The 18,786-nt window shown below is 60.3% G+C and overlaps 2 protein-coding genes across 5 annotated transcripts; one reads left to right on the top strand and one right to left on the bottom strand.

Moving 5' to 3' along the window:
• Positions 1–1,063: 1,063 nt before the first annotated feature.
• On the bottom strand, positions 1,064–5,838 carry PGF (placental growth factor). 4 transcript variants are annotated; one of them, XM_068683218.1, is made up of 7 exons: positions 5,536–5,838; positions 5,377–5,416; positions 4,719–4,915; positions 3,521–3,597; positions 2,563–2,592; positions 2,454–2,501; positions 1,064–1,774 (listed from the first exon to the last, which is right to left on the bottom strand). In XM_068683218.1, the coding sequence occupies exons 1-7, from the start codon at positions 5,590–5,592 to the stop codon at positions 1,753–1,755; spliced, it is 471 nt and encodes a 156-aa protein (XP_068539319.1). In that variant the 5' UTR covers positions 5,593–5,838; the 3' UTR covers positions 1,064–1,752. The 4 variants fall into 4 exon arrangements, with proteins under 4 accessions (XP_068539319.1, XP_068539320.1, XP_068539318.1 ...); XM_068683219.1 differs by having other exon boundaries at positions 2,411–2,501; positions 5,536–5,829; XM_068683217.1 differs by having other exon boundaries at positions 2,454–2,473; positions 5,536–5,820.
• Positions 5,839–13,632: 7,794 nt separating this feature from the next.
• Positions 13,633–18,545, top strand: EIF2B2 (eukaryotic translation initiation factor 2B subunit beta). The gene is made up of 8 exons (XM_068683202.1): positions 13,633–13,832; positions 13,943–14,063; positions 14,506–14,654; positions 15,351–15,514; positions 15,687–15,782; positions 16,476–16,613; positions 17,230–17,296; positions 18,063–18,545. Exons 1-8 carry the CDS (start codon positions 13,679–13,681, stop codon positions 18,218–18,220), a joined length of 1,047 nt encoding a protein of 348 aa, XP_068539303.1. The 5' UTR covers positions 13,633–13,678; the 3' UTR covers positions 18,221–18,545.
• Positions 18,546–18,786: the final 241 nt, after the last annotated feature.

Here is an 18,786-nt window from a genome sequence, read left to right as displayed (position 1 = left end):
CGGGAGAGGCAGCGAGCCTCAGGACACCGATAACCCAGCGGGGCGGCCGGGGTCCTGCTGCTCCCTGGGGCATCACCAGCCCCAGGCCTTGCCAGCCTGACCTGCGGCTGGGATCCGGACCACGAAGCCAGCAGCAAGGTCCCAGGGAGAAAAGAGCCCAGTGCTGGGTGATTTTGCCCTCCATCTCCTTGCCTGCCTGTTTGGCACAGCAGGTTGTGGCAGCAGAGCTGCACCGAGACCCCAAACACAGCAAGTTTTGGGAAACACAGCAGCATTGCGTGAGGATGCAAGGCACTCCAAGTCACAGGTAATAGAGCCATTCTGCTTTTAACCCTCATAACCACGCTTAACAGGTTAATTGATTAACACCCTCATTTTTACATAGTTTCCTTTTTATAGGTGTAATGCTACCGTGGTGAAACTTTTACTGTTACAAGTGCAGAAACCATCACAGCCACACCCCATGTGCTGCTCGTGGCTCTTGTTATACCCTACAAGCACAGCCAGACAGGCTGAAAGGAGGCGAACCTGCCCAGAGCAGGGCCCCAGCCCCCTGCAAAGTGTCAGACCGTGCCAGACCCAGGGGGAGCTGCCTGGAACCCCCCCACGTGCTATAGCAGGTTAACCCAGGTGGGACAAACCGCATTTCTTCTCAGCCGATAGCAAGAGCTAAGCCTTTGCACATCTTCTCACCCAGGCTTCTGCTTCAAGCCTGGAGAAATAAACCTCAGCTAGGACCTGCAGGAAGGTGGGCTGAGCTCAGAAGCCAGCCCCACACCCAAGGAGGTGGCACTGGCTGGTGGCACTGAGGGCACCAGTGGTGCCATGGGTGTCCCAGGGGGGTGCTGGTGCCCCAATTTGGCCTTCGGGTCCATGCACTGCAGGAGGGGATGGAGAAGCACAGGGGTGCATTCGGGAGCCAGATCCGGCCCTCCCACAGCAGGAGTGGGAAAATGGGCAGCCTGCCCGCCTCGCAGCAGCCCCACCAGGGGAAGGGGTGGCCACGGGACAGAGCTGGGACCAGCCCTCAGCAGGGCAGAGAGGCTGGGGCCGGAGCAGGAAGGGGATGGGGAGCAGGGAGAGGTTCCAGCCACACACAGCACCTCAGAGAGGGGCAGCTCCCTCCCCAGAGTGGGTCCCAGGACCCCACGTCACCAAAGCAGCCTGCAGCTGCTGGAAAGGAGAGGAGCACTCACCCTGCCAGCTCCTGGGTCTGCCCCCAGCTTTTATTGAGAAGGGGGAGGCCACGATGAGGATACGAGCACAGGAAGGCCCACAGCACCCCAGCTCCCTCCCCGTGCCCCCCGGGAGGCCTCCCCAGGCCAGCTCCCCACCCCCCCGGCACCTCCTGGGCTGCTCCGTGCCAAGCTGGGAGCGATGCAGCCCTGCCTGTCCCGGCTGTCCCTCCTCCCCCTGCCCGGCAGGACAGAGCAGTTCCGTGGCTGCAGCCCCCACCCCACGCCACCCCCAGCAGCACATCCACCAGCTCCGTTCCTCGTGGCCCTCCAAGCACCACGGTGCAGCTCCAGCTCCTCATCCTCCTTCAAGGGTCCTTTAGTCCTGCTGCAACCGGTGCAGACAGGGCGAGGGAGTCCTCGGCTCCAGGGCCAAGCAAGAGTCCCGTCAGCTCCTTCCCGCTGCGGATCTGCTCCCCAGCCACCGTCACTCAGCTCCGCACGTCCCCCGCGCCGGGCAGGAATGGGACTGGCTCAGGCCCCGGAGGCAGGAGCGAGGCCGGGGGCAGAGCGGAGGCTACCTGCGTGGCATGCCGCATCTGCAAGGGGAGCACACCTGGGTCAGCACCACCAGGGTCACCTCCCGCTGCCCCCCAGGTCCCTCCCTCCCCACCAAATCGCAGGATGGGATCGCAAGAAGCAGGGCTTCGTGGGGAGGAGGGGGCTGTGGGGTTGTAGATGCGCTGGGCAGCAAGATTTGGCCAACACAGGGAAGGGCCAGCCCCAGGCTGCGTCCCCTGCACGTGCCTGGCCTGCACGGCCTCAGCAGGCTGTTTGTGAGAGTCAGCAGAACACAAGGTGGGGAAGGCTGGGAGTAACCCAAACAGCAGCCAGCCAAGGACTGCAGTAAGGACACGGCTGGCAGCAAAAGGAGGCTGGAACAGGAAATTCACGGGTTGTTTTTTGACAGCGCAGTCTGTGACGGCAATAGAGCCACGCACCATCAAGCCATGCCCTCCGTCCTGCTTGGCTTTGAGCATCTCAGCCTCAAGGCCCCCAAGCATCTACCAAGCCCCCAGTGAGTGGGGGATTCCCCCAGCCTCCTGCTGTCCCCTCCGTCCTGCTCTCCCCTCAACCCATCGCTACTCACAGCACCAGGTAAAGGCCTAAAATCCTGCTGTTCCCTGCAAACAGAACTCAGAAGGCAGCACCCACGCCTGCCCCTGCTCACTTACAGCTCACAGTCTTTACGTCTCTTCTTCTCTCCTCTTCTCTTACCTCGGCCCTTGGGTCTCCTCCTTCAAAAGGAAAGCAGCACAAGAGAGACTGACGCGTGGGCAGTGAGGCCACAGCCCCGGGCGGCAGCGTCACCCCCAGTGCCACTTACCTCCCCGGCCTCACCGGGTCCTGCCGCGGCCTGCGGGGAGAGCAGAGGTGTTACGTGGTCAGTGCCACCTGCAGCACACCGGGTCTAACTCGTGCTTAAAGCAGACCCAGTGACTTCTCCCACCCAGACTTTGGTGGCTCCCCTCGGGGCTGTGCCATTTTGCCCATGAGGGCAGGAAGCACGGGCTCGGTTTTTAGGCTGCTCTCCGCGACAGCTTTCATCGCTCAGCTGGTCAGAGCCGACGCAGGGCCCCAAGTAACACATGGGATTTGCTTCAGTCTCAGCAGTGGCTGTCTGACACCAGCCACAACATACTTGGCTCAGGCATCCCCCACAGGAGCCAAGGCCAGGACATCCACCCCGCTTCCGCTAAGCTCAATAAGGGGGAGCCACAGAAGTGCTGAAGGCTGCTTAACGAGAAGACAAAAGGTGCTGCAGATGCAAGAAGCCTGCACGAATCCAAAGGACGGGCTGCACAAGCATTTGAGGAAGTTCCCCCGGGAGCTACCCCGTGTAGGAAACCCACAACAGGCTCAGGAAATTCCCTGCACGGAAAACAGCTGGAAGCAGGGGGAAGCAGCACACGTGCTCCTTCCCGCTCCTCCTTACGCGCCCACTGACGGACGGCTCCAGAGGCAGCGCGGAGCCGGACGGCCCCTGGGTCTGCTCCAGCACGGCCGCCTGCACAGCAGGGGAATACCAGCACGGGGATCCTCACGCTCTTCCAGGCAAGCCTCACGTCCGACAGCTGCCCAGCAGGACTCCCATTCCCCGGCTTTCACAATCCTCCAAAAACGCACACCCCCAAATCCCCGTGCCCAGGTGGGGCAGCCTGCCCCACAAGCACCCGGCACAACCGAGCTCCCAACACGGCCAAGGTGCCCCCAGCACATCCCCGTCCCCACAGAGGGGCAGTGGGCGAGCTGGCAGGCTCGCAGCAGCACAGAACGAGCCCTACCTGCACTCACACTTCTTGTGCTCGGTGAACGACATCTCCACGTAGGGTGCCTCCCCGTTGGGCTTTATCTTCAGGAGCTGAAAGAGGAACAAAGGTTACCTCCTGGCCAGCGCAGGATGGCGTCCACCCCAGCCCCTCCGCCAGACACGTGTCAGACCCCGTCCTCGGCACCGCAGACCCCACCTCCACAGGCACTGCAGCTCGGCATCCGGGGTCTGTAATCTAAATCCCCTAGCCCTGGGATTTCCCAGCCTCAGAGCAGATTTTTTGGTCTCTGCTTCTGTGGAGCCCTTTCACATGTTTGTCTGCTTTGTACATCCTCCTTCCCTGAAGGAAACACCCCCCAGCCCTGGTTTCCAGACCATTCCCACTGCTGCTGCCTCCTCCTGCTGCTTCTCCCACCGCACCCAGCCTGGAGCCGGTACCACGGTGCCTCCCCAGCCCAGGGGCGCAGGATTTGCCCTGCCACGTGTCAGCCCAGAGCCCAGCCCAGAGGCCAGGCTGGACATCCAGGGGCTTCACTGTGAGTGTTCATCCATGCTGTGATCCACGCTGACCCCGCAGAAGTGCCTGGCATCACCACACCACGTGTGGAGGGGAGCCCAGCAGGAGCTCAGAACATCGCCTTCTTCATCACTTCAGAGACTTTCACTCCACTTAAGTCAGGATTTTTTTCTTTGGGAACTCCTACCCTCCCTTTCCAACACGCTTTCAGTCCCTGCAGGATCAAACTTGCTGCTGATTTCTTGCAGGCTCTCTCCAGTCCCTCACCCCTGCACGGCAGCAGCAGGTTGATGCCAGCAGGGCGAGGGCAGGGGCTGTGCAGCACACTGGGAAGAGCCAACACAGTTTGCTCACAGCCTAAATTTCCCCTCCCCACTTCTTACAGCTCCCATAACGGGGCTGGAAGCACAGCACACGCAGCCCCTCGTGCTCACCCTCTCCCCATCGCACGCTTGCTGCCAGCACCACCACAGCCATCTCCTGGCACACGAGGGCAATCACACTGTGATTTTTGTGGCTTTGTCCCCAAAGCGGGCAGAATCACAAGCACCAGGGCCACCCCAACCCCACAGGGACAGTCTGGAAAGGTGACAGCAGCCAGAAAATCGGACTGAGCACCGAGGAGAGGGCAGGGAAGCAGGGATGGAGGTCGGTACCACCAGAGGTCTCACCCTGCCCCAGAGGCAGCGCCTACCTGCATGGTGACCGTGCTGGTCTCCACGGGGACACAGCGGAGCCCCTCATCCCCGCAGCAGCCCCCGCAGCGCTGCAGGGCGACGCAGGAGGGTCTGAAGATGTACTCCACCTCGTCGGGGAACTCGGCAATGACGTCCACCAGCTGCTCCAGCGGCCGGCAGAAGCTGCGATTCCAGATCTCCTTAAAGCTCACGACTGCGAGGGACCAAGGGGGGCTCTAAGGAGGTGCCCCGGGGAGGGGGGACCCCGGTGAGCCCCCCGGTGAGGTGCACCCGTTGCAGGGGATGGGGTGGCGCAGGAGCAGCTGTGATGGGGTCATGCCCCGCCGTGGGGCACAGGGATGGAGAGGACCCCTCGTGCCCATCGCCACGCTGCTGGGGGGGCTCCCACAGCCACCGGGACCCCTCGGGGGGCTCTGCCAGCTCCGTCCCCTCCATCCCCTCGGCGGCCAGGCTGCGCTGCCGGCTTTTAAGGACCGGGACCGGCTGCGCACGGGAAAGCAGCCCCGGGGCGCGGAGATCGCGGGATCCCCCCGGATCCCACCCGAACCCCCCCCCGGGGCTCCGGGCGGGCAGATAACGGCCCCGGGACACCGGAGCCGCCCCCCGTAACCCTCTCCCACCCCGGGCACCGGCTGCCACCCGCTTCCAACTCACCGTGCGCCTCGGCGCTGGCTGCCCCCCGCGCCTCCGGGGCCTGCAGGGGGGAAAGGCGAGGGCTGGCGGGGGCGGCACGGGGGGGGCACCGCTCCGCCGCGACCCCCGGCGCCTCCCCCATCCCCTGTCCCGCTCCCCTCCCCTCCTCCCGCTCCTCACCGGGGCCCCCAGCGCCCCGGCCAGCAGCAGCCGCAGGAAGGCTCCGAGCAGCCGCATCGCCGCTCCGCCACCGGCCGGCTTCAGCGCCGCCACCACCGCCTCCAGCGCCGCCCCCCCGGCATGTCGCCCCGCTGCCACCGGGACACCGGGGCACGGCCACCGGCCCCAGCACCGCTCCTCCACCGCCTCCGCCGGGCCATGGGAGCGCGCCCCGCTCCGCCGCCCCTATTTCACCGCCGCCGCTCCGCCCCCGGGGCGGGAGCAGGTGCCCAGCCCCGACGGCTGCGGGGCCGGCCGGTGCCACCGGGGGCCACCGAGCAGCCCCGCCTGCAGCCCCCCCCCGCCTCTCCCGGCACGGCTTCCAGCCCTTTATCCCCCCGTTCTGGCTCGGTTTTCCCTGCCCCATGGGTTTGCAGCCCCTCAGCCCCCCGGTCCTGCCCGCAGACCCCATCGGGATCCGCAGCCCGGCTCCGGAGCCTCTCCCTGCAGCGGGGCTGGGGGCGGCCAGGCCAAACCCCGCTGCTGGGAGGAAAGCCCCAAGGAGCTCTGTGGCCTTTCCCGTGCTATTTTTAAGTGCCGGTGGCCGGGAAAGCTGCGGCTGAGGGAGGTGGGAAGGGAAGAGAAGGGAAGGGAAGGGGTGCCAGCGGGCAACACGATCCCCCATGGGCTGCAGGTCCCGGGGAAATAACGGGCTCTGCGTCCCTGCCAGGCTTCACGTCCCAGGAGGGCAGGGAGGCTGCCACAGGGCTTCCCTGCCCACCTCCTTGTGGGGTCTGGCCCTGCGGTGCAAGGACAGCAGTGGCTCGTCCCCAGCGCCACGCAGTCGGTCCCCGGGATGAGGGACGTGCTGGTGGCCCGTCCCCAGCCCTGTGGGGCCACACAGGTGGCGGTGGCTCAGGCGTCAGCAGGCGTCGGGCTCCGTCTGGAGCCTCCACACGCTGGTAACGTCCCTGCTGTGATGTCCCCTGCCGCCTCTGCTCCCCCTCTGCTGCCCCACGGACCCTCCCGGCCAAGGGCACCCCCTCCTCCTCCCCAGGGGCGGTTTTGGGGTTGGGGGTGAAGGCAGCGTTTCCTCCTGCCCCGAGCGGTCGCTGCCGCCAGCTCGCTGGAAGGACAGAGCGCTGTTATTGCAGAGACCGTGACCACGCAGGGCCTCCCGCCTGTCCTTGCAGGAAGGTCCCCTGGGGCCACCTCTCAGACACAAGGCCAGCCTCTGGCACCGGAGCAAAGGGCTCTCCCCCAGGAGCCGTGTGGCTGGGGAGACCAGCCCTTAATTGCCGAGTGCAAGCCTGTTCCTGGTCTGAAGCTATTTCCTCAGAGGCCTTGGGCAGAGTTTACATTCCTGGGATGAGCATCCCCTTCCGAGGCAGCACGCAGCAGAGACGGGAGCAGAGAAAGAATATTTGGACGCGGGTAACCTGTGACCGGCAATGTCCCCCCGTGGATGGGAGAAACATCAGCTGCCGGGGCTGTGCTCCATGCTGCAGGACAGGGCTGCTGCTGGTGCTATAAATGTGCCCTGGTGTCTCTCACGCTGCCTCCCACGAGGGTCCGGAGCCACGCACTTTGGGAACGGAGGCGGACGGGGCTCAGGGGACCGGCTGGGGGCAGAAGGCACGCGGAGACATTTCCTGATGGGACAGATGTGGCGGCCGCAGGCCGGGAGCCTCAGCTCGACTGTGTGCCCATGCCACCTCCCTGCTCTGCTCACAGGGATTTTTGTTTCATTTCTGTGCGGATTTCTGGCGGTTCAGTAGGGGACAGCTGCTGTATGGCCCCGCTGGGATGCCCCCCATGCCCACCTCGCTGAATGGCCCACCACGGGCAGCCGCTCTCCCCTGTGAAGCCTCGCCCTGCTGAGCCATCCTCCTTCCCAAAAGCAGCCCCATGTTAGGATCCACATCCCCTCACAGGAGTCTTGCCCCCTACAGAATCCCACCTGCAGCGTCTCAGGTGAAAACAGCCCCAAAAAAACATCCCCACTTCCTCCTCAAGCCGGCTGTCTCCGGGCCCTCCTGCGTCACTCGACGAACCCTTCAAAAACACCCAGAAAACCTCAGGTCATTATTTTTGTGCTGCTGCTATTTCTGACACCGGAGCCAGTTCGTCCAGGGCTGGAAGCTCCCACCCGGGGCCACACCACACCCCGTGTCGTCTGGTGCCCAGCGGAGCCAGCCCCTGGGGCACCGAGCCCCAAATTGCGACAGGACCCCCACGGCCAAACGTCACGGAGATGTGGCAGGACCCCCACGGCCAAATGTCACAGAGATGCGACGTGCCAGGCTTCTAGGCTGTCAAGTGTCCTTGTGGACGAGCAGGACAGCAACCCCTGGAAGGAAACACCCCGCAGACAACAGGCTAGACCCGTGGGCCCCGTAGGACTCCCCGGAGCGGCCGTGGTGCCGGGCACCATCGAGGAGCGGGTCGGGCAGCCCATGCCTGGCCACAGGCTGCGCCGTGCTGCGGTCGCTCCTCCCAGCCCAGGTGCGCAGGGGGATGTGTTTGCCGAGGAGGAGGCTGACAATAGGGGGAAATGGGCCGTGCTGCGCACCCCGAACATTGTGGCTGGCGGCGCCTGTTGTTGCTGCCCGAGGCAGGCGGAAGCGGCTGCCCTTAGTCAGCCCCGGGCTGCACGTGGCAGGAACTCTGCTGTTTATTTTGGTTCCTTGGGGTGGATTCGGCCTCCCCGGGGACCTGTGGCCTCTCCGTAGGGCCGGTCAAAACCGCAGACACCTGATGGCTCGGTTCCATGCAGGCAGGCGAGCCCCCCCATGCCACGCTGCCTGTGCTCATGGGCACTGGGGCCAGCCCGCTCATGGCACAGCTCTCGGTGGGGACACCAAGAGCACTGGAGGCAGGAGACCCACAGGAGGGCCAGCTGCTCCCACACACAGCCAAAATCCCTCTGGAGATCTCAGGGGGGCAGTGGCCATGTCACCAAAGAGCATCTCTCTCTCCCAGGGCTCTGAGCTACTCGGGTTGGTATCCGGCTGGCCAGGCACTGGTTCTCATCTCTCAGTTGAGTGCTGAGGCTGAGCCCTGCTCCCACAGAGGTGAAGCTGCGGGCAAAGCGATGCTGGCGGCAGGGAGGGTTAGGGCTGGCTGGCCGTCTCCCAGCCCGGCCGTGACGCAGCAGCACCAGGGAAGCCAGCGGGGAAGTCACGGAGAGCACATACTGCCCGGCGGCCGGCAGGGACTCGCCGGGACGCGGGTGTTTGCAGGAGCAGGGTGAGGCAGCAGGGAGCCGAACCGCAGCGCCGAGCATACGTGGGTGCCTACAGGTAAGCACTGCATCAGCACCTGCCCAGAGCAAGCCTCCGCGGGGCGTGCAGTCACCGTGCCAAAACAACAGCCCCTGGTGCAGGAGGTGCTGAGAGTCCGGAGCGGGAAGCGGAGACGCTCCCGAGCTGCCCCATGCAGCCCCGTCCCCAGGAAAGTGGGGCTGGCGTGAGAGCCAGAGGTGGCTTTTCCACCAGGGAACCAAGGTTTAACGGGGAGGAGAGGTGCGTGGGGCAGCCCCCATGCTTTACTGCTGTCCGTCGCCTCCCCGCAGGGGCTCCCAGGCACTTTTCTCCCCTGCCAAATGAACGCGATCCACGCCCAGCCCAGAGCTGCTGGCCGCTTATCGTGTGGATGCAGTTCTCCTGCTTTTAGCTGTCATAATATTGACACAAAGCAAAAGAATAGTGACGGCAAGCCTCCGTCTGGCTCCGGCAGGCAAACACACGAGGAGAAGGAGAGCCCGGGCTGCTCCCAGGCTGTGCTCCCCGCCGGGGACGCTGCGTGCGGGCTCCGCAGCGGGCTCACCCCGGCAGGAGCGAACGTGTGCGTCGGCAGGGCTTCGTCCAGGAGCCTTTCCCATGGTGTGGGCGGAGGAGTGGCTCATCTCCCTCTCTGCCTGCAAGCTGGCAGCCGCTGAATAACTCGCATCACCCGCAGACAATGAGCAAAGCAAAGCCCGCGGCCAGCTGCAGCGCGGGGAGCGCGTGAGCGGAGGAACTGCGCGGAGCTGGCCGGTGACCAGGAAGCAGCCCAGAGAGCTGGTGTCACGGACCCCGCGGTGACCACAAAGCGGCCGGCCCTGCTTTGTCTCCCCCCAAAGGGCCCGGCTTCCTGGAGAGGCGGCGGTGATGCCAGGTTTGCTCGGGGGCTACCCTGAGCCCATCCTGGAGGGATGCACCTCGGCGAGCCCCCCGTATCGCCTCCTCCCCGGCCGAGCCAGCCTGCTGCGTGCCCTCTGAGCGGGGACAGGGCCGGCGCACCGGTTGCGATGCCGGGGCCAGCATCTCCTGCCCGTCCCTGCCCCATGCTCCCTCGTCCCTCGCTCGGGCTTGTTTTCCTACATGACAGCCAGTGACTTCCCGCACTTCCCGCGCCTCTTCCTGAGCAGCCCGGCCTTTGAACTCGCTGCCTCCAGCTGTCTGCATCCCGAGAGGGGACCAGGGGAACGGCGGCAGGCTAACAAGAAGAGGAGCGAGGCTCCATGTGCAGTGCAGGCACGTCGATGCCAGCTTCCCGCGCCTCTCCTGCCTGTCCCCAGGGGTCAGCCCAGCCTGCGCAACCCACTGGGGACACAAGCGTGGGCTGCTTCCACAACAAACTCCTGCAAAACCCTCCGGCTTCCCAGCCTCGGTCTCTATTTTAAGGCTCCAAAGAAGAGAGGGGCAAATGGCAAACTTGCTGGCAGAAGAGATGATCCTGGGGCCGGATTCAGGACCGCCTACTTGTTTCCTTTAGGGATCACGGAGTGTGTCAGCACTGCCAGGGCCTGCCCGCGGGCGCTGTGCTGATGTGAGGGTGAGCAGTCAGCTGCTTGCCAGGCAGAGGTCGGCACACGTAGGTGCAAGCTGCCGGGCAGGGACCTGCACCCAAGCTGAGGCACCGAGCTGGTCCTGTTTCTCCCATCGGGCACCCACTGAAGGGCTGCACGAGCCTGGCTAAAGCACCCCCAGCAAGCCCCGTCTGTCCCTCCTTGTCCACCCAGATAGAGAAATCACTCTTTCCTAAGGAGGGCCAGTTTAGGGGATGGTTACCAGGTCTGCAAAGACCAGCAGAACATCTCCCCAGTACCTGCAGAGTCAGATGTGAATTTCAAGCATGCTAAAACTGCCGATGACTCAGGCAACATGTGCGTGCTCCTCCAGATGCACAGAGCTGAGTTTTCCAGCTATTCACATACCTGCTTTTGATCATCAGCTGTTTGTTTGGGGTTTTTGTCTTCTTTTCCTGAAAGCTCAAGTTTTCAACGCGAGTTCAGCGCTTGGTTCAGCCTCTCATTTCCAGTCCCCTCACTTACTACGTGACATATTTTCTTCCCAGTAACACGCAGAAAACACTGCTTTGGGCTCCTTCAGCCCGTCAGCAGATTTGTTCCTGCTTCCTCACAGCTCTGCCTCCACAGCCATACAGCCACATCTGTCACTGCGGCTGTTGTAGCTCCTGGCTGGAGCCGTCCCCTCCGTTTTTATCCAAAGTTTTGGAACACGGACCTTCCACAGTGCACCACGTTATACCAGAGACAGCTTTGGGGCACCCCTCTCCTTAGGCTGTGGTTCATGTTCCCCCCAGACCTTGCATCACACCAGTCCTTAACTGCTCCTCTACCACTTGTGCTCAGAAAGTGCCTTTGGCACCCAGCGATCACCCTCAGCTCCTTTCCCCCTTGTCACCTATCCAGGCTGCCTTGTTATTCCTACTGGGCTGGTCTCTGCTGGCTCCTTCCCTTCATCTGTGCCGAGCGTGAGCAGCTCACTTTCCTATCCGGGTGTTACAGACGAGTCCAATTACTAGAGTTCAGCAAACTCTGATTCCCCTCCCTGGCATTTCATCCAGCCCACTTGATCCGCAGGGTTTCTAATCCAAACAGCCTCCTAGCACACGATGTTCCAGCACTCCCAGTCTCTACCCAGCCTCTGTGCTGCTGCCTTTTCCTCCCTCAGACCAGCACTCAGGGGACTGCGTTCAGCCCCCAGGGAAAGCTAACTGAAATGCAGAATTCATCGGGCAGAGGGAAAGCAGTGTCCCCAGTTGCCATCCCTGAGCGAGGAGCAGCACGCCGTGCTGGGCGTGAGATGAGCCATGCTGCAGCTCCTCCGCAGGCAAAGGAAACGTGCAGAGCAGCCTCGCTCTGCCGGCCAGCTCATCCCCTCCTCAGCTCCTTTGCCCACAGCATTTGCTCATGCACCAGCTGGGAAGCCACAGCAGCCAAGTCTTCCCGGGGGATTTGGGTACACCCGGGAAAGGAAGGGAAGAAAGAGGGGTGTGACGTGCAGGAGGCAGCAGGCTGCAGCAAGACAGTGGGGTCAGAGGGTTTAGCTCCTGTTCTGTAACGCTGGCCAGGACCCACACGTGGGCCCCCACCTCATTGCCTCTGCCACAGCAGCCAGCACAGCCTGCGAGCCAGCAGGATCCCAGCCAAGTGTACCAAGTGTACCAGGACACCAAAAGGCGTCTTCCCAGCTGCTTCCTCTGTGTGCCCCGTGCTCCCTGGGCTGCCCTCGCTGGGACTGTGCCACCCTCCTCCCTTTTCACTCGTGCTGGGCACTCCTGGCCCAATGCACCAGCTCCTGGCACAGCTGCTGGCTCACAACAACCAGATGTCCCTTAGCCACGGTCCCTCCGAGCAGCCAGGGCCCGGTGTTCGCCTTTCAGCTCTCCAGGGGAACACAGGTCCTGGCTCGGCTCAGCTCCACGGGGCCACCGGGCTAGCAGATCCTGCAATCCCCATTCAGAGGCTTTCATTCATGAAACGCGAGGCAGCAGGCTGAACACAGGGCTCTGCCCCTCGGGGACAACGGGCTGGCAGCCGTTTCGGGCTGGCTGTGGCAGCAGTGCCCAGCAGGAAGTGCTGCAGGGAACAGGGCCGGGGCAGCGCAAGCAGGGAGCTACAAACCCCGCAGGCTGGCAGGATGGGAGGCTGAGCACAAACTGCCCCGCAATGGTCACTGGGGCCGCAGTGGGGAATGTAAACAGCCCGGCATCCACACGGAGGTCATAACCCCCGAGTCCGGTTTCCCTTCCTCTTGCTCCCTCCTGCCTAATCTCCAAGAGCTGCTCTGTTTACGAGCCAGACAAGTAAACAAACAAAACAAAGCTCCAAAGCAAGGATATTTTTTTCTGGCCGAATCTCTGCGTGCCATGGTCCCAGGGTGCGTGTGTGGGAGCGGTCTGTGCATGCCACGGCCCGGCACACGGCAGCAGAAGCGGGCAGCCCCGTCCTGCCTCACACCGCTCGTGTGTGGAGGGGCAAAAACGGGGGAATGGCGCTGCCCATGGCATGGACGCAGCTGGGCGGGCGCTCCATGGAGCTTCTGGTTTATACAGGATTGCAGATGGCACACAGCTGATGCTAGGGTGAAGGGGCAGAGGGGGCAGCAGGGAAGGAGGGATGTGCCTGGCCAGCATGGTAGGGACTGGCAGAGGCCGTGGAGCAAGCACTGAGGGCATCAGATGGGCACAAGGAGATGTGAGGGGCAGCCATGAGAGGGGCACAAGGAGGTGTGAGGGGCACAAGGAGACGTGAGGGGCACAAGGGGATGTGAGGGGCACAAGGAGACCTGAGGGGTGTTATAATTGAACACATCTCCCCCTTCTTTATTAATATCAACCATTTTTCGACACAAATTACCACTCCATATATAACGGGGGCACAACGAGATGTGAGGGGCAGCCATGTGAGGGGCACACTGAGACATGAGGGGCACAAGATGTGAGGGGCAGTGATGTGAGGGGCAGCCATGAGAAGGACACAAGGAGATGTGAGGGGTACAAGATGTGAGGGGCACACTGAAATGTGCGGGGCACAAGGAGATGTGAGGGGCAGCCATGTGAGGGGTACACTGAGACGTGAGGGGCACATTGAGATATGACGGTCACAAGATGTGAGGGGCAGCCATGCCCCCCCCCCCCCCTCAGGCGCCCACCCGCCACCTTCCCACAACCCCCCGCGGCGGGGGAGGGAGGGCAGCGAGGCGCTCCCCGCCCGTCTCCCAGGCAACGAGGGCGGGCCCTCCACCCCCTCCCCTGGCCTCTCATTGGCCGCCTCTCCTGGTCGCCTCGGTCTCCACCAATAGCAAGGCGCAGCGGCGGCGGCGGAAGCGGAAGCGGCGGCGGTGGCGGAGCGGCGGTGGAGGTGGGCGCCGCCATGCCGGGCGCGGCGGAGCTGCGGGAGCAGATGGAGGCCTTCGTGGCGCGGCTGCGGGGCGGCGGCGGGGGGCGGCCGCGCTCCGAGGACACGGCGAGGCAGACGCTGGCGCTGCTGCGGAAAATCATCGCGCACGGCCACTGGGGCTCGGCCGGTGAGCGGCTGCGGCCCGGCCCCCGCGGGCCCGGCTTCCCCGTCACGGCTGTGGCGGCAGCGGGGGGGCTGTGGTGGCGGTGGCGGTGACGCGGCTGTGGCCTCTTGCAGGGGAGCTGATGGAGCTGATCCGGGCGGAGGGCCGCAGGATGGCAGCGGCGCAGCCGTCCGAGACCACCGTGGGCAACATGGTGCGGAGAGTGCTGAAGGTCATCCGCGAGGAGTACGGCAGGTGGGGAGCCCCTGGGGAGCTGGGGGGGAGCGGGGGTGTTGCCTCTAGTGAAACCACCCGGTGTGTGCGTTGTGGGTGTGTGAGCTTCCCTGTCCCCAGCAGAGCAGCCTGGGCTCTCCCTTAGCTTCTCGTCCCCCTGCATTCCCAGGAGGGTCTGCTCCCACTGCAGCGGTGGCTTTGAGCGCTGCTCTCTATGTGCCTGCTGCAGGTTTTAGATGCGACTTGGAAAAGCTCTCAGTGGCAGAGTGTCAAGTGTTTTTCTGACAGAGACATCTAAGGAAACTTTGGTGTGTCACGACCTCTGCATGCAGTTTTTCCTTCCCCTCGATTCATATCCATGTGCTGTGCTGCAGGGACACAAGCTCAGGAGCTCTTCCGCTGCCTCATGTCAGGCCGTGCCCTGTGTGCTCTCCCGAGGCTGAAGGGCTCCTTCTCTCTGCAGGCTTCGTGGGCGCAGCGAGGAAAGCGACCAGCAGGAATCCCTGCACAAGCTTCTGACTTCTGGAGGGCTGAATGAGGATTTCAATACCTCCTACCCTACCCTCAAAGCTAACGTTATTGAAGCTATCAACGAACTGCTAATAGAGCTAGGTATGGGGGGGTCTTCATGGCTCTGTGAGTGCGGCTCCTTATGGGATGGGGCTGATGCTTCTCTTTGCTCTGAGGTGGAAAGAAGGCAGTGAGAAGCTGGGAGGCTTAGTCTGAAGGAATGTATGTTGGGGGAGCAGCCTCTGCTTTTGGGTTTAGAGAGATGAAGGAAATAGGAGCGTCTGTTTGACTATTCTGTTGCTCTTCTGGGAAGTCTTGAGCTGAGCCCTGCGAAGCAGAGGATGAACAATCTGCCAAGGCTGGGCTTATTCCCTATGAGCATAATTTTGCCCTTGTGCGTAGCGCTGGGATACGTTTTTCTTCTCCTGCAGTCTTGTTACAGATCAGGCACCGGCTGCACCTCCAGGCTGCCCCACATCTCCTTTCCACGTGGCTGTAGTGCTACTGGGCTGTAAAACTGGAATTTGTCGTGTGGGCATGGTGCTTGGCTGCTGCTGACCCAGCCCACTCCACTAGCAGTGGAGTTTTCGATAGGGCCAGTAGTTTGGAAGCACAGAGCATTCCAGGGTCAGCTTCTCACTCCCTCCCTGCTGGTAAAAGTAACGGGGAGAAACGCTGCTCCTGCTCTCCCAGTCTTCACAGCATTGCTTTAAGTAAAAAATGACCTTGTTGGAGGATGGCTTCACAAGCATTGCTTTTCCCAGCTTCTTTTCCACTCACGGCTCCCTTCCGTTACAGAGGGCACCACTGATAACATCGCAATGCAGGCACTGGAGCACATCCACTCCAACGAGGTGATCATGACCATTGGCTACTCTCGCACTGTTGAGGCCTTCCTGAAGGAGGCTGCCCGCAAGAGGAAATTCCAGGTCATCGTGGCCGAGTGCGCGCCGTTCTGCCAGGTGAGGTTGAAGACTGCCCGCTGTCCTGCCCTGTGCCCTTCAGCTGAGGAGCTGCGCGCGTGCTCTGATCCTTGATATCTTTGTGGCTTGGACAAGAATTGAGTGCTAATATCTATAACTGCACTTCAGGAGCTGTGTTCCAGGAAAAAAAATAGGTTCTCCCTCTTTTCAGGGGCACGAAATGGCAGTCCGGCTGTCCAAAGAGAACATCGAGACTACTGTCATGAGCGACGCAGCTATCTTTGCTGTCATGTCTCGAGTCAACAAGGTGAGTAGGGCTCTGCTGCACGAGGGAGTTCTCGCAGGTTTGGTGCTTAGACCTCAAACTGCTGCAGGTCCCATTTGTGATGGACATGCTTCTTCTGTGAAGGTTCAGAGTTGTACTAATCCCCTGCTCACAGATGGGGTGGAAATGCAGTGTGCAACCCCAAATCACTATGATGACTAACTGCATAGTAGTTGGTTTTGCTGCTGTACTGGGTAATGGGCAGAACAGTTGCAAAAAAAAAAAAAAAAACAAGCCAGGAGAGCCTTGAAGGATTAACTTTCTAGTTATTAAAGAAAATGGAACAGAAAGCAGTGTTTCCGGGAGAGAAATTCCTCTTGCCTGGAGCACAAGATGGGTGGTGAAGGGAGTTGTTGAGGTGCAAGATGAAGACTTCACACCCCAAACTGAAGAAAAGTAATACTAATTAATAAAAACCAGTCCCACCACTTCTGATCTCTATATTTTAAGCTGCTTTACCTTATTCCCACTTTACAGCAAGGCAGTCCTTGTGGTCAGCAGTCAGGTTACTTCCCCAGACTTAATTTGTAGGCCTGTAGCAGAACAGGGAACGCAGCCCAGGTTCTGCCCGGCATTCCCTGTTTGTCCTGACAGACTCCTCCATCTCATCCGGGAGGGTCTGAGCCAGGAAGCTCTCCTGCAGAGCGTGATAAAAAAACTAATTTGCCCTTTCAGGTCATCATTGGTACGAAGACGATCCTGGCCAACGGGGCGCTGATCGCCGTGAGCGGCACTCACACCCTGGCGCTGGCAGCGAAGCACCACTCCACCCCGCTCATCGTGTGCGCCCCCATGTTCAAGCTCTCGCCGCAGGTAAGCGCAGCGCCTCTTCGGTACTGCACCGACCTTCACTGGATTTAAGGGGGGGATTTTTCTGCTGGGGGAAGCTTAGGGTGGAGAGCACCACCTGTCCCAATGGGGGGTTGATAAATGAGCATCTCCCCAATCTGGTGCTGTTATTTCAGACAGGAGATCCTCACCCCGATCTGTCACACATCTGGGTCTCCTGGAAGCACTCCCTGCTATGCCAAGTGGCATTTTTCTGCTGTTTATATCTTTAGTGGTGAAGGACCCTCTGTATGTACAGAGGAGGTAGATGGGGATGCTCTCTACTGTTCCCTGCACTGAGTGTTTTCAGTGTTGACAGATCAAGATGCAGAATGAGGAAGTCGTGTCTCTGTTCCCGTTCCCTAGGCTTTGCAGAAGGGCATACAGGCCATAGCTCTAAAAATGTTTAGGGAAAACCTTTCACTTGTAGGTGCTGCAGGAGTTCTTGCCACAACTGCTGTGTAATTGTTGTAAACAGACGCATTATCTGCTGGCAAGTCCTCTTCCTCTGCTTTAGTTCTTTTTAGCACCCTGCATGTTTTCACTAGGGATAATAATGTGCTGTTTTTTCCCTGACCTTTCTGTACTCTGTCTCATTCAGTTTCCTAATGAAGAAGACTCATTCCACAAGTTTGTGTCGCCACAGGAAGTGCTGCCATTCACAGAAGGTACTGGTTCTTTTTATACAGGCTGGTCAAAATTTCTTTTTTTTTGAACATTGTCTCTCTTTGTAGTCTTGCTTCTGCTCTGAGCTGTTCAGCACTTTATTGTAGGATTATGATAATGGTATCAGACAGATGGCAATTTCCTGTGGGATGCAGCAGATGCCTGACGCTGGGGGCAGACTGCTTTCCTTCCCACGACTCGTGTAACTTCTTGAAATTTTGTTACATGATCCACTCACTGAAATCCAGTCTCTCTGCAACGGGCTTCCCACCCGAGCACCACCTTTAGCAAGGTGGCAGCTCGCAGGCTCCCTCCCAGACAGTAATGTCTCTCTAAGTGCCCCGTTTCCAAGGGACAAAGACTTTTGGGAAAAAAATATCAGGTTTGATGCAGGCTTTTTATTTTGGCCTTCTGAGCTTTTGCTTAAGTAGTAACTTTGGCAGCATTGGGATTCCTGTATTCTGATTAAATACTGACAGGTTTTCTGTAAATTGGCATCAGAGGGGACTTAGGGTTACTACTGGGGGGGGAAAACTACCAGAAGAGCAGAGAATGCTGCTACTCGTCCAGGATTGCTGCGTATTTGTGATTAAAAGACATCAGTGGAGAAGTTGGAAAGGATTCTAGATGTCCTGGTACTGACTTTAGGGTGGCATGTGCATAGCCAGTTTCTTGAGAGGCTTGGGAAGAAGCAGAGGGCTAAGCACAGAAGGCTGAGCGTGCTTTCTCTACGTTGTTTGTCTAATCCTGCTGCTCTTCACTTTTCAGGGGAGATCCTGGCCAAGATCAACGTGCACTGCCCAGTGTTTGACTACGTTCCACCAGAGCTCATTACTCTCTTCATTTCTAACATTGGGGGTAACGCGCCTTCCTATATCTACCGCCTCATGAGTGAACTTTACCACCCAGATGACTACGAACTCTAACACCAAGCACGTCTGTCACTCTCCAGACTTCTCCCATCTTTCTAAAGAGAAAGATGCATCAGCTAATTAACGCCTGTGTTGCAAAGATGAGTTGCTGTGGGGAATCTGCTCAGTGCAATGTCCTCCCTACCAGAAAGACCAGAAGACAGCTCGCTCGTACAGGTTTTGACCCTCTGCTGTTACAAATCGCAGGGAGCTGCTAACCAACTTCAATTTTGAAATAGCAAGGCATCCAAGTCACTCTCCGGGGCAGCTAAGCTGTTATTTCAAGGTGTGCTGTAATAAAGGCTGTTCAGGGTGACCTCAGGGTTACTCATGTTTCCATGTAGAATTAGTTGGTTTCCATAACTAGCAGGAGTCTTACTGGTGCAGTGAGCTGCCTGCACCCGTGCTGCAGTAGGAAGCTGAAGGTGTGCTTTTGCCTATGACTGTAATAGAAATCCACTAGTAATGTGTTTCAAAAATGAGTGTTTTGGTAGAATTTTATGTCAGTTTTTGCTGAGCTGCTGAAATACAACTATTTTTTTTGTAACGTGCTGGAATAGAAATTGTCTTCTTGATGAAAG

The sequence above is a fragment of the Anas acuta genome, chromosome 5 (genome assembly GCF_963932015.1).
Source record: "Anas acuta chromosome 5, bAnaAcu1.1, whole genome shotgun sequence".
Taxonomy (NCBI): domain Eukaryota; kingdom Metazoa; phylum Chordata; class Aves; order Anseriformes; family Anatidae; genus Anas; species Anas acuta.
This window is presented reverse-complemented; position numbering and strand designations above follow the sequence as displayed.

Bases quoted from the DNA above. Each gene is read 5' to 3' on its own strand.
- PGF (XM_068683217.1), bottom strand. From the start codon at position 5,592: ATGCGGCTGCTCGGAGCCTTCCTGCGGCTGCTGCTGGCCGGGGCGCTG. The intron at 3,598-4,718 runs GTAGGCGCTGCC...TTCCTCTTTCAG, and splicing joins CCAGCACGGTCACCATGCAG to CTCCTGAAGATAAAGCCCAA. The intron at 1,775-2,453 runs GTAAGAGAAGAG...CTCCCCTTGCAG, and splicing joins GAGGAGACCCAAGGGCCGAG to ATGCGGCATGCCACGCAGGT.
- EIF2B2 (XM_068683202.1), top strand. From the start codon at position 13,679: ATGCCGGGCGCGGCGGAGCTGCGGGAGCAGATGGAGGCCTTCGTGGCG. The intron at 14,655-15,350 runs GTATGGGGGGGT...CTTCCGTTACAG, and splicing joins CGAACTGCTAATAGAGCTAG to AGGGCACCACTGATAACATC. The intron at 15,783-16,475 runs GTGAGTAGGGCT...TTGCCCTTTCAG, and splicing joins TCATGTCTCGAGTCAACAAG to GTCATCATTGGTACGAAGAC.